Raw genomic sequence first — 13,236 nt, forward strand, 5'->3', positions numbered from 1 at the left:
CACTTAATGCACGTCATATCACTGAAGGTCAAAATCATCCATTCCATTAAAAAATTTCTATTTGTGCTTTTGAGAAAGTAAACTCTTCTACTTGCTTACCTGGTGGTGAAGCTTCCAGAGACCACAAAGCTTGCTTAAAACTGACATTAAGGGGCACCTGGGTGGCCCAGTGGGTTAAGCCTCTGCCTTCAGCTCAGGTCATGATCTCAGGGTCCTGGGATCAAGTCCCACTTCAGGCTCTCTGCTCAGCAGGGAGCCTGCTTCCCCTTCTCTCTCTCTTCCTGCCTCTCTGCCTACTTGTGATCTCTGTCTGTCTGTCAAATAAATAAATAAAATCTTAAAACAACAACAACAACAAAAACAAAACTGACACTAAGAAAGTCAAACCAGGCTGGAGGATATCACCTGAGCCCCAAATGCCACTGTGCCTAATGATTATGAATGCAGTCCTACACAAGTACAAGCCTACTCCTAATCTTTTAGTATTGAGCCAAGAAACACTTTCCTTTCAATATAAGCCAAATTGAGTTAGACTTACTGTCCCTCACAATTCAGAGTCCTAACTTCATGAATCCTTTGCTTTCCTTCATAGCACTTTTCGGCTGCAATTTATTTATTTATTTAATTCCAGTTTCTCTCCCTAAACTATAGTCTCCGTGTGACCAGCAGCATTTCATATATCAATAGCAGCATCCCCAATGTCTAGAACGGTTCTGACCCTTAATACTGAATGACTAAATAAACAATTCAAGCCAAGTATTAAATTCCAAAAAGCTTAAGAATTTAACATTATGAAGCTCTTTTTATGTGCATGAGAGATATCTGTTGTTTCAGTATGATAATATGTATATGCTGAAATCTGCTTATATTTACAAAGTATATGTAATCATTTTCTATGAAGATTGCCCACAAACTTCAGTTTGCGTGATACTAAGGTCTCCTTTGTTCCTGTGTGAATTGGGCAAAGTATTTTCCTAAACCTCAGTTTGCTTATCAGTGAAAAGTGCACACCTCAAGGCAGGCAACCATACGTAACAGCCTCTTGGTAAGTTGAATTAATATTAATACAAAGGAACTAACCAGATAACCAGAGAGAAAAGCGAACATATATAGTCAATTCAAAACCAAAATGCCTGAGTAGACAAAAGCAAAGGCCAGGGCTGCATAACACTGACATTTTTATTAGAATTCATTTGTAACAAATGGAACTTGTGTCAGCAAAGAACTGATTTTCATACAGACTTCTTTCGCCACCAATGTAACGAAGTAAGAAAATAAAAAGCACGCCTTTCATTCTGTAAAACATTTACGCGTACTACTAATTAGAGGTAATTGTATTTTTTTAACAAGCCATTTTACAAGTTATTTTTTAAATTTTTCAGTCTATGCATCCAAAACGAGAGCAAAGAACACAACTGTTACTATCTTTGTAAAGACACTCCAAGCTTGAATGGCAAAGCCACATAGCAGATGGATAGGATGGATCTGTAGCCTTCTGATCTCTGCTGGAGTATCAGGGCACCCATAAACCCAAAGGAAACCAAAACCCAAAGAGGAAAAAGAAAAGGGAATTAAAAATAAAAGGAGGAGCTAAAACAAAGCAAACTTAAAAATGAACAGGAAAGAAAAAAAATCTCTGTTACTGAAGAATTTTTTCCTTTCCTGTGTCTATGTTGTGTTATTTACATACACACAAATGAATTTCTGAAGGAGTTTCTTACAGATGGGTTCAAGTAATAACATTATTGGGTGTAGAATCAATAGGGCAGTGCATAGTACAAAGGTATAGAAAGTGCAAAGTTCCCTAGAGGCCCTTCCCTCCCCTGGCTGTCCTTGCCGTTGTCTAACCATGCAAATCATTTTTAAAAAAGAGCTAAAATAAAGTTCTGTACAAATCACTTTTTATATATTTTGATTTTTTTTTACCATTGTAACTAATTACAAAATTATACATAACTACACGTACATAGGTAAATAATAGCACCGTACTGGTTATGATGATGAAAATAATTGGAAACTTGAAAGTTTATGGTAATGGTAAATAAAGATGTTTACCTGGGAAAATCAAACTAGAATGGTTGTACAGAAAACCACAGAGTGGAATGCACATCAATGACAGTAAAGGAGTTAGTTCTCGGAACAGCGCCTAAACAATAAGATACTCGAATAGTCTCTGCCTTGTTTGTACGGTATGCATCCCATTAATTTTCTTCTTGTGATTATTCTCCTCTTTCCCTTTGCCAGATGGGCAGTTTTGAGAGAAACTGCTCATTGGCCAGTTATTCTGGTGTGTAATATACACCATCCAATTCTACATGTCTAACATGGCATGTCTGCAAGTCTGTCTGACCCCCTTTGTTTCACTAAATGAAAATCACAGCACTCAGTAACCTGGCACTTGGATAAATCTCCAAAAGATACAAATGAAAAGAAAACAACAGAGCCACATAGTGCACATTCTTCTCTGGTTCTGATGTAGGTTAGAGAATCTCATTCTGAGGTAGCCTTCTAGATACTTTTTTTTTTTTTTTTAGCATTCTTTTTTCTTTTTTTTTTTTTTTCTTATATTTTATTTTTTACAAAAGTGCTCAAATATGATGCTTGCAAGTGTTTGGTCTCTTGGATTTCATTCTGCTAGTGATGGTAAAATGCGGAAAACAAAAATCCTTGTATGCTGAACACCAATGAAGCTAAAATTAAACCAAAATATTATATCAATACCAAAACTCTTTAAGAGTTCCTTGGATATCTTGAGGGTTCTTTAAAATCATATAGGATATGGCAAACTCATGCCATTTCCCATGGCTTCTTATAGCAATTATGTTGGAAAATTTGGGATTATGTTGGCAAATAGATATTTTTTTGATTTCCCCTTTTAAAAAAATCCTAATGGATTAATAAATACATTCCAACGTTGACAATGATATTTGTCACTAAAGTAAGTTTTGTGCAGTTATTGAATGCTCCAGAACAGATTTGGAAGGGATTCTAAATAAAACAAGTAGCTTTTCCTGATGTTGGCAACCATGAAAGGAAGGGCCCTGATTATCCAAGTGCTTTGGGCTGGTACAATCACTAACATCCCCGACTTAGTTGAAAACTAGGAATGCATATTATTCAAAGAGTTTTTGTACATGTGGTAAACATATAATGCTTTAATTGGAAGAGAAACATAAATGAACAACTAATGAAAATATGAACCAAAAGCAAAAGAAATGCTATTAAAATAGGCATCAATTATAAGGCACTCTAAATGCATAACTAAAACCAAAAGAAAACAAAGTACAGCACTTCCCAGTTGTGCTGTATGCCACAAAATGTTTCTGACTGAACAGAGTAACATGAGTTTGGCTTTGCCCCTGTTACATATCATAAATGCAAATTTCATAGCACATATTATAGACAATATACGATTGAATACATTGTTTTTTAAACAACTTGATAGCTGATATATTACAACATTCTTCCCTCCTAAAGGGATATGCACTGACCTTTCCCACATGCACACCTCTTAGATATTCAATAATTTTTTTTATTGCACTAGAGTGTTAGAAATATTGAACTTTGTTGGAAGCCTGGCTAAAAAAATGATATTTGTGAATATGAGTAGGTGGGCGGGAGGATACTGGATAGGAAATTAGGGGGTGAGGCTTGACAATCACTGATGTGCATTCCTCATTTCCCTTAAAATTAAAATTTTATGGTATTAAGAAATACCCATATGTCATAAAATTAAAAACAAATTGAAAAAGATGTAATAGCTTCTCTATCTAAAAACAACAACAACAAAAAAGACCAACTAAAAAACCCCAAAACGAATTCATGGAATAACTGAATGATAGCTATATCTATCTTTTTGTGTGGACACACTGTCTATATATACATAGACACCCCTGTAAAATATGGATATATATGTATATATGTTAGCAGCAACTTTATACTTTGCGCCTCCCTGTTGATTCCAAAAACAAAACAAACAAAACAAAGTTCTCTTTGACTATTTGAAGAGAATGGGTACTTTCTCACCAACCAAAACTGAACAGAAATGTAAAAGTAATATCTGACAAGACATATACTGTAGATTAAGAATATTGCACAAAAATGTGCAAATTTTCAAATTATTTGATATTTCTACAGCAAGATATTACAGATAACAGTTCTACAGCTTAAAAAAACCTACAATTTTGAAATAAAAAATGAAGAGTTATGTAACTTTTTTAAAATTCACTTTATCGAATGATACATTTGTTAAAAAAAAGTTTACACAGTTAAAAATGAAGCACAGGTCAGCAGTATCTTTACAATACTAAAAAACTAAATCAAGGACTTTCTTTTTAAACATTTCCCCCCCGATCCCTCCCTAAAATGTTATTATGAGCAGTATGGTGGGAAGGGGCGATGTCGCAGCAGAGTCCATTTTGTCACGAGAAGCCGCACCAGCAAACATCTTGCACTGATGGTAGTTCTTTGCTGTGATTTCTTCTTCCCTTTATTATGAATCCTTGAGGTATCTGTAAAAATCCTTCAGATGCCTCATCAGTCAGGATTCTCTTTATTATTTTTCAGGTTAGATTATTAAACTGTGAATTCTTGGTCCACCCAGAAGAGTTTGTTTTTATTTTGTTTTGTGTGTAATAGTCCCACTAAGTGGTAGTTAGCTAGAAGTTAAGAAGGACTTCTCAAGTGCCCTGTATGGCTCAGAAGAGACTCCGTGGATACTGAAGGGCCTGCAGTAAGAACCCAAAGTGGGTTAGGGTTTTCTACGTTGCATAGTGATCAAAGCTGCCCAGGTATTCCAGTGCGGCTCGGTAGCAGAACTGGTACTGGTCCTGCAGGAGACCAAGCATGGGAAGAAAGAGGAAAAGGAGCCATGAGTCCACTTTAGTAGAAAGATGAAAATCAATATTCAAAAACAAACATTACATCTGGATGGGGCAAAATCACTACTCTCATCAATTAAGTCAATCCAATGACCAATCCATTTTATTGAGCCAAAAATGATAAGCCACGTGGGGTGTTTGTTAACTTCACCGATCAATTTTCCTAGAACCATCTCCTCATTTCAAAGTAGTAACAGCAGGAATGAACATTATTTTCCAGAGAAGTGTGAGCTGTTCTCCAAGTAGTACCAAATAATTACCACTCCTGAGCATGGGAGCATATTAGTGTTGTCTTTTACAACTATGTGAATATTTGTGAGAAACTTATCCTCAGTTTGCATATTAAAGAGATGCTGATCCAGACACTGGCTATTCCAAGGAAAACCTGGATTCATTTATCGTCTGGGCTATTGCCGAAAGAATTTGAATAAAAAAGGATCTTATCAGATAGTAGACCTGACCGACCTACAATCAGAATCACCCACCACCATTTCTGCTGTTGCTATTCAAGTAAGGGTGAAGAACCGTAGGTACATAAAGCCACTTACAAAGGGCTCTGGACTTTTAAGCTGTTCGTCCCCTAGAAATGGCATCCCAAGACTGGCTGTCTATATCAAAAAATACCCATGTCATTTGGCCTAATTCATTGTGATTGGTAGTGATCTGTTCTAGAAAGGCCCATATTAAAATAACTTGACATATGTCCTTTTTCAGACAGGGGAAAACATTATCTTACTGGAATAAGTTGGGCATTGTTGGAGAGATAGAAAAAAAATAGAATTTTTGCCATAAAAGAAACTTATTTTCAGTAGCCAATGGGGCTGAAAGTAGATAGTTTCTATTTTGCTTAAATGTGCTTTTTTTTTTTTTAACAATAAAAATGGTAATGCAAAATAAATGGAGTTTGCTTTCCTATGTTGTCACAGTAAGCTGCTTGGCTAAGTGTTAAGAGTTTTTAAATGTCCAATTTCCCTCTGCCACCCCCAACACCCATTAAGTTTGTCAGGCTGACATCATGCTTTGAGTATTATAAACCAAATGCTTTTGCTATTTTGAAATCAAGTTTGGAAGGTATCATGTGCAATGAATTTAGGAATACAGACAGAATGTAGAATTCGGTGGCCTTTTGAGGAACAGAAACATTCATATTATCCTTAGAAATTAGCAGTCTAATAGGGAAGACTAGCTATATCACAAATTCATATTATTCTAAAAAAATGAGAATTCCATTATCAGTTATTGGAGTAGAAAATGGGGTATTAATTTCTCTAGGGGTTATCCAGGCTCCAAATATTTAAAATAACCATTGGAAAATGGAGAAGTAAAATGTACTGAGGGTCTGTTATGTACCAGGCAATGTGCTTCTTAAAGTTGTCAAATAGTGATAATTTATCACGGTTCAACCTACTATATAATCTAACATGACTTACAAAACAACTATAAGACTTTGAAATTGTCACCCCCATTTATAGAGAGGAAAAAATGAGGTTCAAAATATTGAACAATTTGATGGTTTTCCCACAGGACCTTCCCCTATTTTGTTCTGATGTTGAGAGTCTGTGGGCCCTAAGAGGTCCTGGTTAATAAACTCTATTATTTGGTTCATGAGATGTTTTAAGCTCATGGAGATTTTTCTCACCTCTGTCTGTACCATGGCTGGTCGTTGTGTTCTTAACATTTTGACAGTCTGGAAGATATCTACAACTCCTTCATATCTCATTCGTTCCAAAACAATGCTTAGTGTTATGAAGACTCCAGTTCTTCCAACGCCCGCACTGCCATAATAACAAAGACCGTGTTACTGGATGTGACACACATAGTCTTGACCACTTGACCACTTAATCACTTGGAAGTAGACCATGAGCACCCACTCCCATATTACACCAGGTTCTTTCACATCAATGTTCAGAAAAATGTGGTATTGGGTTCATGAAATTACTATTATTGGAATAATGTGTCATGGTAAAATGTGAGCATGAATGTGCAGTAATGAAGATTAACTCAAATATAGTAGAATGACTTTTCAACTGGGATTATACTCCATTTTGGAAAGATGCCGGAAACATAAATATTGCAGAATCAATAGATACAGGGAAAGGTAAGTAAAGTATAGGTTAGTACTCTTCATGCAGATCCTGCAATTGTAGACCTTGTCTGCTTAATATTTTTAAAGTATGGAATAATTCAGTTAAGGGAAGATTAACTCAGTCTCTTTAAGTTTTCTAGTATATTATCTACTTCTTGTGGTCACAATCTATGCAGGATGTTTCATCACTAGACATATAAATAAGTAAGGCATATATACTATTCAGATTGAGATGTCTATTTTGATATGAGAAAAGATTCTGTTCTGGGTTTTTGATTTGTGATTCTTATTCAGTCTTTAGAAGAGTTTGTGAATATCTTATACTTACAAGCTGTGTAAATGTATATACATTTGTCCTCTCTCCTGAAATTGAGGACTTTAACAGATTCTCAAAGAGGTCTCTAACTTTAAAAAAAAAAAAAAAAAAGTTGAGCTTCACTGAGTTTATCTACTACTTTTAGATGCTCAGCAGCTAAAACACCAGGATTCTTTCTACCATGTTAGCAAGGTTTTGAGTTTGTTTTCTTTATTGTTTTAAGATAATTCCAAAATGTTCACTGCAGTAAGAGGAGAAAATTAACTCATAGCTTTTGTGCTCTTAAAAAGTAGGGAAGCATCTGGAGGTTTAGGTAATGAGGAGAAGAGTGAATAATCTGAAAAATCTTTACATTTTTGGATCCTAATTAAATGGCATGTGTAACGCTTGGGTACAGGCTGTAGAAAATGGATGGATTCATTTATTTGGGGATGTAGTTGACAGGCATATATAAATAGTGTGTCCCTTTACAAGCTGGTTTTCTTTGCTTTACTTTTTTTTTTTTTTTTAAGATTTTATTTATTTATTTGACCGAGAGAGTAAGAGAGCATAGCAGGGAAAGCAGTGGAAGGAAGAGGAGAAGGCAGCTCCCCACTGAGCAGGCAGGGAGCCCGATTCCTAGCTCCATCCCAGGACCTTAGGATCATGACCTGAGCTGAAGGCAAACGCTTAACCATCTGAGCCACTCAGGAGCCAAACCAAAATGTAAAGTGAGACTTTATTTTTTATTTTTTTTAAAGATTTTATTTATTTATCAGAGAGGGGGGGTGGAGAGACAGCACAGGCAGACAGAATAGCAGGCAGAGGCAGAGGGAGAAGCAGGCTCCCTGCCAAGCAAGGAGCCCGACGTGGGACTTGATCCCAGGACGCCGGGATCATGACCTGAGCTGAAGGCAGCTGCTTAACCAACTGAGCCACCCAGGCATCCCTAAAGTGAGACTTTAAAATCCAGGGGTAATCTTTATACGGTGGCTAAGGATGTCCAGGAGCAGTGAAGGCTCCCTGTTAAGATAGAGTAGATGACCTTGAAGGTCCCTTTCAACTTTGAAAGTCTCTCTTACTCCTAAAAGGCTGTGATTTATGATCCTTTGCTCCCCCCTTCTGAATGGCCTAGGCATTTCAGAATCTATTTAATAGGGTATAGTTAAACTCATATACTAAAGGAATATTTAAATCATTCTGTGACAGCAAAAGCAATGGGAGTAACACGTATGTATACATTTATGGTAATGTCTAAAGTTAAACATATATATTAAATATATTCTTTTTTATAGTTTATGCTAGAAAATTGTGAATTAGCATTTGGGCAAATTATGTGGAAAGTGAAGGAGAATATCCAAGTAATTTCAGTCCATTCTATACCATCTACTTTGAATATTTGAGCCCATATGTTGTTCCTGACATGATCTTTGGTTGTCTAGAGTAACCAAACTCAACACAAAGCAAATGTGAATAAAGAAAGTCAGCTGCTCATTAGAATATATAATCCCTGGGGAACATCATGCCCTCACAAAGATCTTAGAGAGATTCTACAATTCTGTCATAGAGCTACATGATGACAGAAGTGAGGTTAGAATTCAGCTATCTTAGAGCCCGAGTTAAATGTTTCTTCCATTTTGAGAGCTTGTTTCCCCTTTCACTAAGAATCATAGTTTGTAATCTGTCTTTTTCTCTCTCTCTTTTTCTTTTTCCTCCCTCCCTTCTTTCCTTCTTTTTCTTTTCTTGAAGCAAGTAAACTGTTGAACTCTCTCAAGATTTAGACCACAAAAAGAGTAGAAACAGACTTCAAATTGCTAGAATCTGAAAATATATTAGTGTAAAAAAAAAATTAGGTGAATTCCTTTTGCTGGAAAGTTTCTGCCTAACAACTTCCCGAAGCACTAAATTTATGGTGAGTGTCCTTTCTGAACCGTTTACTTGCTATTTCTATTAACTTCAATGACTTGAATTATAAAATGCTGTGGAAACTATTGAAAATAATTAACTTGAAGGTGCTTCATTTTCTGATATAGCAACAATTTTCAGGCAAATTGCAATTTTGACCGAGGTACCATTCTAATCACTTACTGACTGGCAAGAATTAGTATTGTCATTAAGGCTGGATAACTATTTACATTTTCGTAAAAAGACAAACACAGGAGATAGATACAGAAAGACAGTTATGAGTGTAATGCCATGGAAATAAAACAAGTAAGACATGATTAACTGAACAAATTTTCACCAGCAGATGTACCAACAATTCCTGTTCAGGTAAACTAGGCAGTTTGGTGTTTTTTGCAAGAAGTAAAATTTGGGGATAAAAATTTTACCCCTGGTTATTTTCATTTTATGGAAAGAAAGAGAAATGAGTCCTTGCTTAAGATTTTACAATGTATTTCTGAGAATAAAATATCAATTGTGCAGATTCACTCCAATTAGCAAATACTGACAATGAACAGACAATAATGCACATTATCAAAGTTATTAGCACATTAATCACAAATGGAACTCATCATTCTTGATTCTTCACTCACCTGCAATGGACTGAAATGGGCCCATCTTGGCCAAACTGCTCTTTTGTTTTATGAACTTGGCCAATGAAGTCAATAAATCCTTCTCCAGACTTTGGCACTCCTTGTTCTGGCCAGTCAGTGAACTGGAACTGCCTCACTGTTCGGGACTGACCGTCCTTCAGAGAGAAAGCCACATACCCAGCCACAAAGAAGGATGCCAGGAGGATTCAGCCAGTGTACAGACCACAGCAGCAAGAGTGAATGTTTTTTTTTTTTTTTCCAGAAAGAAGAAAAAGTGGGGGGTGGTAAGAAAAAGTTAGAATCATGTTTAACTAGAAACTTAGTGACACGTGCATCTTATCTATTATTAACACTGTTTATAGTCACATATATTTAAATTGCAAATTCTTTCTGGCAATGCCCAAGTAAAAACCTGGGTTATTGAAGAGTCATCCAGTTCCCATAATAGTAAATATTTCTGAGACCCAAAATTTGCTTTCAAAACCAAAGTGGACCACTATACTCTATTTCAAAAATTTTAGAAATCAATTAACTTAATATTGAAAAGAGCACCCAGGCACGTCATCCAGACCAGAGATTTTGCTTATTGTCACAATAACTTCACATCTACTGTGCTTGCTTATTTCTAGCACTGTCAAGTGACAAATAGTGACACTGAAAGGATCTGACACAAACTGGGTAGCTGTTAACCTGGATGCCCCACATGTCTCAGAGGCATATAATTTCTAGCTATGGCAGTGCACACAGAATGTGCTATGCAAATATGCTGTTGAGTAAGAAGTGAGGCGTCCCTCAAGGAAAGGAAAGAGATTATTAGCAAATAAGCACTTTATTCTGAAAAAGAGGACTCTTCTGGCTGACCACAGGAATTAAGGCACTCATGGGGAGCTTTAACAGGTAGACCGAACAGTGGAAAGAAAACAAGCTGGATAGAAGGGTCTCCTCTAACGTGATTAGGCAAAAGTGCTCGGACTCATGAAGTATAAATGGTTTGAGGAGGAGCTACTCATGTGCTTCTGATTCCTTCTAGAACAGTGTTTTCAGAAGCACAACCAAAGCAGAAGGGACCCTCTGTTTCCAGAAATAAGAATAACAATTATGCCCACCAACTTTCTTCTCTGAATCCACCGAGAGGAAAAGAATTCAAATTCCAAGCTTGGAGAGACCAATCTTGTTTGAAGAGGCCCTGCTCCAGTTAAGACCTCCATTTGTTTCTCCTTTCCATTTTTGTAACACCTCTCTCCCCTTTAAAGGCCTTTTGGACTTGGGTGTGCATGTTCCCCAGTAGACAAAGACCCAATCTTTCCCATTCAGTCATATTGAGAGGTAGGGATGGCTTAGCTCGAGGTGGGCACATATCAACTCGCCTTGTGGTTTCCACAGGAACAGGGCATATTCCTGACGGCATCATTTGATAAAGCAGGAAGATCACATTAAGTTTGTGAGAACACTCAGAAATATGAAAATAACTGCTTGAACCCATTATTAACTTATGGATGGTTACCATGGAAGCATGATTTACTTCCCTCTGTTTCTGGAAAAGGTTTGGAAAGCACAAGGAGGAAACCAAAGGCTGGGTAAACAGATTTGTCCTCCTCCAAATATCCCAGAGATTTCATTTCCGACCACAGTTGCTTTTAGCAGCAAGAAGAGGTCATGTGCACAAACCCTTCCTATTTAGAGGAAAGACCGGCTGATTCCATTTAAAGGTTACCTGTTTAACAAAACTGCGTTCCAAGTGCCAACTTGGAACTGAAAAGTTCAGATTAGAAACACACTAGGAACACAAACAGCAAATGCGATGGCAGCTAGGAAAATTATAAAAATCACAAAGGGCCTTTTTTAAATAGAAAGAATGTGAACAGGTTCTTACTTCAATATTTCTTTTGATTTTGGAGATCAGATTTAATTTGGGCAAGTGAGGAGTGGTAAAGAAGGTGTGTCTGCTATTTGCAGGGCCTGGACCCTAGTCTTTATCATCAGAAATGGTTGGTGAGTTTGCTTGGAATGTACTGAAGATTTTTCACTCATATATCTATCTTCAAATTCTGAAAGGACACTTCAACAGACTTAACTGCTGCCTTGAGTACGGTCACCTTCAGAGTAGTTAAGATCTCAGACTTCCTGGGATTAACAGTTCTATCACCTGGGCCAACCAGCCTGTTTACCATTTTCTCTTTCACTTTAGGGCAACAGCCAGGGCATGGCTTTGGGGATTAGCAGACAATCTCTAAACATGCATATTGGTTGGAAAAGCTCCTTTCTAGAAAAAAAAAAAACAATGGATCAAGTAAATAGCTCTATCCTGGAGTTTTATTCAACCCACCTACTGTGACATTTCCAAAAACAAAGCAGGGCTTTGACTGACCCCACTCTCTCCTAAGATGTGTTTGTAATCATGGTTTGAAAGTGGCCAAAGGCAGGGATATTAAAGTTTATGCATAGAACATCTTACATCAGGGCTGAACCTTGGACTCAGCAATCTAGATAAGAAATGCAGAATGAAAATTAGCTAACAAGGGTCATGGGTGCACAGCTCTCACGGACAGACACATTAGCACACTGAGGGATAAACCATGCCAGGAATCAAATTAGAATGTGCAAAGCTTGTCAGAGTCTTCTAAAGAATGCCATTTGCTCTGCAGTTTTAAAATCATACCAAATTAACCTCCAAGCCCACATGACCTAAAGGGCTTTGCAAAACAACAACATATTTACAGCCTCAAGTAATGAAGAAGTCAAAAAGCTACAAAGAGAATGAGCTGAGAAAGTGAATGTAAGCATAGCAAACCAATCAGTAAATGCTTCCCAGGACATACACTTACCAAGTATATCCCCAAAGCTGGGCTGCCAGATGTTATGTTTGAATGGAAGCCAACCCTGGGTTTGTGAGAACACTTACCAGACAGAGGAAAAGTTACTCTTACATTAAAAAACAAAACAGTCTTCCAAGATCAGTTATTTATTTTCATTTTGACAATATGATCACTTGGCAAATATTTCTCCCAAAGCTTTTCAGCTAAAGGTTAATAACTTAAGATTGGTCAGCTTACCCTGGCATCTGTGACCTTGAATTCTCTTAGGATATACTGTGGCATGTTGTACTCAGCCATGGGATCTACAACAAAGTACTGGTATCTTGCAGATCGTTCTGCTGGCCAGTATTGGTGACATTTCTCCTAAAAGGAGAGAAGATTAATATCAAACTATATAAAGTACCAATAAATTTTTATCTATCATCTATCAATCTATATATTTAATTTCTTTCTCTCAATGAAAGTTCAAAATTCAAGGCCATTCCAATTACATGTGACACAATTTTCTCTTTGAAACCAAAAGTTCCTTGAGAATAGAAAAATCATATGGTTTAATATTTGCTCATGGCATCAAGCACAGTACTTACATACAGTAGCTTATTAATACACATCGATTGAATTAAAT

The 13,236-nt window shown here is 36.8% G+C and overlaps 1 protein-coding gene across 15 annotated transcripts in view; it reads right to left on the reverse strand.

The window, feature by feature from the left end:
- Positions 1-1,161: 1,161 nt before the first annotated feature.
- The window catches only part of PTPRD (protein tyrosine phosphatase receptor type D), a 194,094-nt gene continuing 182,019 nt past the window's right edge, over positions 1,162-13,236 (reverse strand). For all 15 annotated transcript variants that reach the window (XM_082694980.1, XM_082694978.1, XM_082694974.1 and 12 more), the window contains 4 exons: positions 12,849-12,974; positions 9,796-9,950; positions 6,520-6,655; positions 1,162-4,829 (listed from right to left, as the gene is read on the reverse strand). In XM_082694980.1, coding sequence (XP_082551106.1) covers positions 4,761-4,829; positions 6,520-6,655; positions 9,796-9,950; positions 12,849-12,974 — 486 coding nt within the window. In that variant the 3' untranslated portion in view covers positions 1,162-4,760. The remainder of the gene's footprint in view (positions 4,830-6,519; positions 6,656-9,795; positions 9,951-12,848; positions 12,975-13,236) is intronic.

The sequence above is a fragment of the Mustela nivalis genome, assembly GCF_964662115.1.
Source record: "Mustela nivalis genome assembly, chromosome: 13".
Taxonomy (NCBI): Eukaryota; Metazoa; Chordata; class Mammalia; order Carnivora; family Mustelidae; genus Mustela; species Mustela nivalis.